The sequence below is a fragment of the Morone saxatilis genome, unplaced genomic scaffold (genome assembly GCF_004916995.1).
Source record: "Morone saxatilis isolate NCDOM2014 unplaced genomic scaffold, NCSU_SB_2.0 Contig16, whole genome shotgun sequence".
NCBI classification, from domain to species: domain Eukaryota; kingdom Metazoa; phylum Chordata; class Actinopteri; family Moronidae; genus Morone; species Morone saxatilis.
Genome location: NW_023339718.1, coordinates 5,657,765 through 5,661,000, shown reverse-complemented (window position 1 = coordinate 5,661,000; position 3,236 = coordinate 5,657,765). Strand labels below are relative to the sequence as shown.

The 3,236-nt window shown below is 51.4% G+C and overlaps 1 protein-coding gene across 1 annotated transcript in view; it reads right to left on the bottom strand.

Annotated features, from left to right (window-relative positions):
- Window positions 1–40: 40 nt before the first annotated feature.
- snapc4 (small nuclear RNA activating complex, polypeptide 4) overlaps window positions 41–3,236 on the bottom strand; it is a 13,717-nt gene continuing 10,521 nt past the window's right edge. The window contains 3 exon segments of the mRNA XM_035658198.1: window positions 41–793; window positions 1,327–1,913; window positions 1,915–2,959. Coding sequence (XP_035514091.1) covers window positions 41–793; window positions 1,327–1,913; window positions 1,915–2,959 — 2,385 coding nt within the window.

The window sequence follows — 3,236 nt, the reverse complement described above, 5'->3', positions numbered from 1 at the left end:
CGACATCATGATGGAGATTTGTAAGAAGTCTTATACTCTGTCAGCCTGTCGAGCTAACAACTTTTAAAATGATTGTTTTCTGAATGGAGTTTGGTGGATCAGGGCTATGCCAACTGTGAGCTCTTACCACGACCTGAGCAGCTTCCTGTAGAGCTCTCGCCCTCTGACTCGGCTTCCGAACCCTCTTTCCTTCCTGGATCACACATGTAACCGTCCCGCCCACTGATGCCTCACCTGCCCCACCCACTGATGCCCCACCTGCCCCACCCACTGTCCCATCTGCCCTGCCCACACATCGCTCATCCTGACTGCTCCCCCTCCCTCGTTTCTTCCCACTGGCTGGGGCCCTGGGAGTCTTTTTGGGGGCAGGGACAGATTTTCGCTGCCTGGGCTTTGTCTGTTTGGGGGCGGGGCTTGATTGACTGGGGGCAGGGGCAGGATTTAAAAAGCTGTAGTCATGTTCTTTGTGAAAAGGAGCAGGTAAGACTGAAGCGGAGGGTTCAGTGCGCTGATTGGTTGGTAAGGAGGAGGGTGGGGTTAAACTATCAGAGCAGGCTGGTGTGGCGTTCAAAGACACAGGACCGACATCCAGTCCAAGAGGAGCTTCCTGCACTGAATGAGCTTCAGTTTCCGTGGCAGGAGCTGCAGGGGGAGGAGTCCACTGAGGAGTCCGAGGTACCGGCTGGACGGGAGCAGTGCAGACTGGCTGAGGAGGAACAGGGACGGCATTCTGGAGACGAGACCGCTGAGATTTCTGTTGTGGAGACGGAGACGATTTCTTCTCGACTTCAGCCTAAAACAAAAAGACAGACGTCAGAGTTTAAAGAGCAACCAGAGAGCACCAAGGTCGTCTGTAAAGATTTATTACAAATGTGCACAACTAAAGCACGATGATGTGTTCCTGGAGGCTTGCTCAACTGTTATTGGAGCACAGAGCAAGAAGGGGCGGGGCTTAGAGAGGGTTAGTTATCAGCTGAACTGCTAAGGACTAAAAGGGTTAACCCTTCTAAGGACCTTAAGAGGACATTCGGACTGATTCAGGGAACTCTTAAAATTATCTACTTTACGTTTTTCCTCAGTGTGATTTCCGCAGTTGCCATGGTTACAGGGACCCCAGTACCACATGTCTTATGGCCTGGCAGCTTATTCTGGACCAGGAACCCTCAACAAGATAACCTTTCAGGCTGTGAGCAGCACTGTGATCCACTACTCATTTGATTCTTTTTAAGGTCTAACATTCTCTAGAGTGGTTCCGATACCAGTATCCAACACTCCTCCGATACTGTCTACGCAATTTATTAGCCCCAAAACCGGACCAAGGGTTACCTTGGCTTCTTGCAGAGCTTCGGCCTTCAGACTCAGCTTTCGGATCCTCTTTCCCTTCTCAATAACACCATCACCTGCCCTGCTCAAATACACCCCATTCTGACTGCTGCAAACAGCCTGTTGCTCCACCGTTTGCCTCTTCCCTTTGTTTGGATCCGGGGTGGAGCAAGGTGGGCTGGGGGCAGGACTAGGCTGGCTGGAGGTGGATTCAATAGAAACGTGCTGGTTAGGGGAAGGGGAAGGGGAAGGGGCACCTGTGAGGTTTTGAGGTCCAGTTTGTTGCCGGTCAGAGGTAGAGCAGGTAGATGTGGCGTTCACGGTCACTGGGACCACAGAAATTGGAGGGACATTTGGTATATGTGGAGCAAGAGGTGCAGGTAACGTAGGTCTGCAGGGAGGTGTTGGGGTCAGGCAAGAGGGAGGCACAAGCTGGATGGAGGCAGGGGGATGCTGCTGTTGAGAAAAGAAGACTGCAGGAGGAAATGACATCTGAGGGGGCATCTGAAGGAGAATGCTGGGGCGATTCTGATGAGGCACTGTTGGGTGGTAAGGAAGAGGAGGTTGCTGCAGCAGCATGAGTTGCTGCGGTTGCAGTTGCTGATTGAGCTGCAGTTGTTGCTGCGATTGGCAGTTGCTGAATTGAGGCTGCAGTTGATTGCTGCGGTTGCAAGTGTGCTTGATTGAGCTGCAGTTGTTGCTGTTTCTGTTGCTGCATTTTCTGAAGCTGCGTCAGGATCAGTTTGTGCTGCAGGTCTAGTTCCTCTTTCGCCTCCTTCTGCTGCAGGAGATGTGCAACGCTGTTTGGGATCACTCTCTGGACAGAGAAGCGGTGTGAAGGTGGTGTAAATAATGCCACCTTGTTCTTCCTCTTCTCTATCATCTCCTTACAGCCCACAGAGTCCACATTCATGGTCTGGAGGAGAAGCAGAAAGACGGATGTGGAGGAGAGCAGGGTCTTCTGACCTTGCTCTCTCAGGGCGTCGGCGACCGTCAGTCTGTTTTTTGTCGGGATCAGCAGGTTGCCGATCCACGGAGTCACCGCAGCCTGCAGCTTGTACTCCAGCCATTTGTCTGACACTTGACCCAGGAGGTTCAGGTGGGCTTGGAGCTGGTCAGGTGACACCATCATCATGGTGCTGGTGCTGTGGTGCCGCTCCCACTGCAGCTCTTTGGGAGGTGGGCCGATGATTACGGAGCGTCCGCAATCACCCAGGATGGTCGTCCGGACTGGTGTCGCCTCGTGGGCGTCTCCGGAGGAAGGCAACTCCACCGGGCGAAAGCTCAGGAAGGTGAAACATTGAGCTCTTTCTGTTGGAATCCACTCCTGTATGGGAGAGAAGGTGTACTCGTTTGCTTCCTCCTCCTTCTCCACCTCCTTCTCCTCAACCCTTAATGCTTCCACTACCCCCTTCCGTTTTTTCTCCTCCTCTCCATCAGAGTCTATGAACTCCATCACAAACTCCTCCTCCTCACTGGTCTCCCCCATCTCCTCCTCCTCCTTCACTTTTATTAGTTTCCTGATTCTCTTCTTGACTGGGGCAACCAACTTCTCCTCCTTCTTCTTCTTCTTCTTCCTCTCCTTCTCCTTCAGTCCTTCACAACTCGTTGGTGGTTTTCTAGTTTTCTTTCTTATCTAATGACACAGAAAGCGAATCAGTTAGTTCACTCTGATGAAGACTGTGGATGATATTGGACCTGGTACCAGACCCAGTTGTCCAATAAGTTATTTTTATATCTGCATTGGCAATGAACCCTAAAGGCTAAAACACAGCGCTGCAGAACAGCGTACGTAAAAACAGGCTCTGAATGTTTATGTGTGAGAATATAAACCGGAGTATACTGCATGGATGTTGCACATTGTATGTCGCACATTCCTGCAAACTGTACAGCTCTTCATTCATTTAAATAAC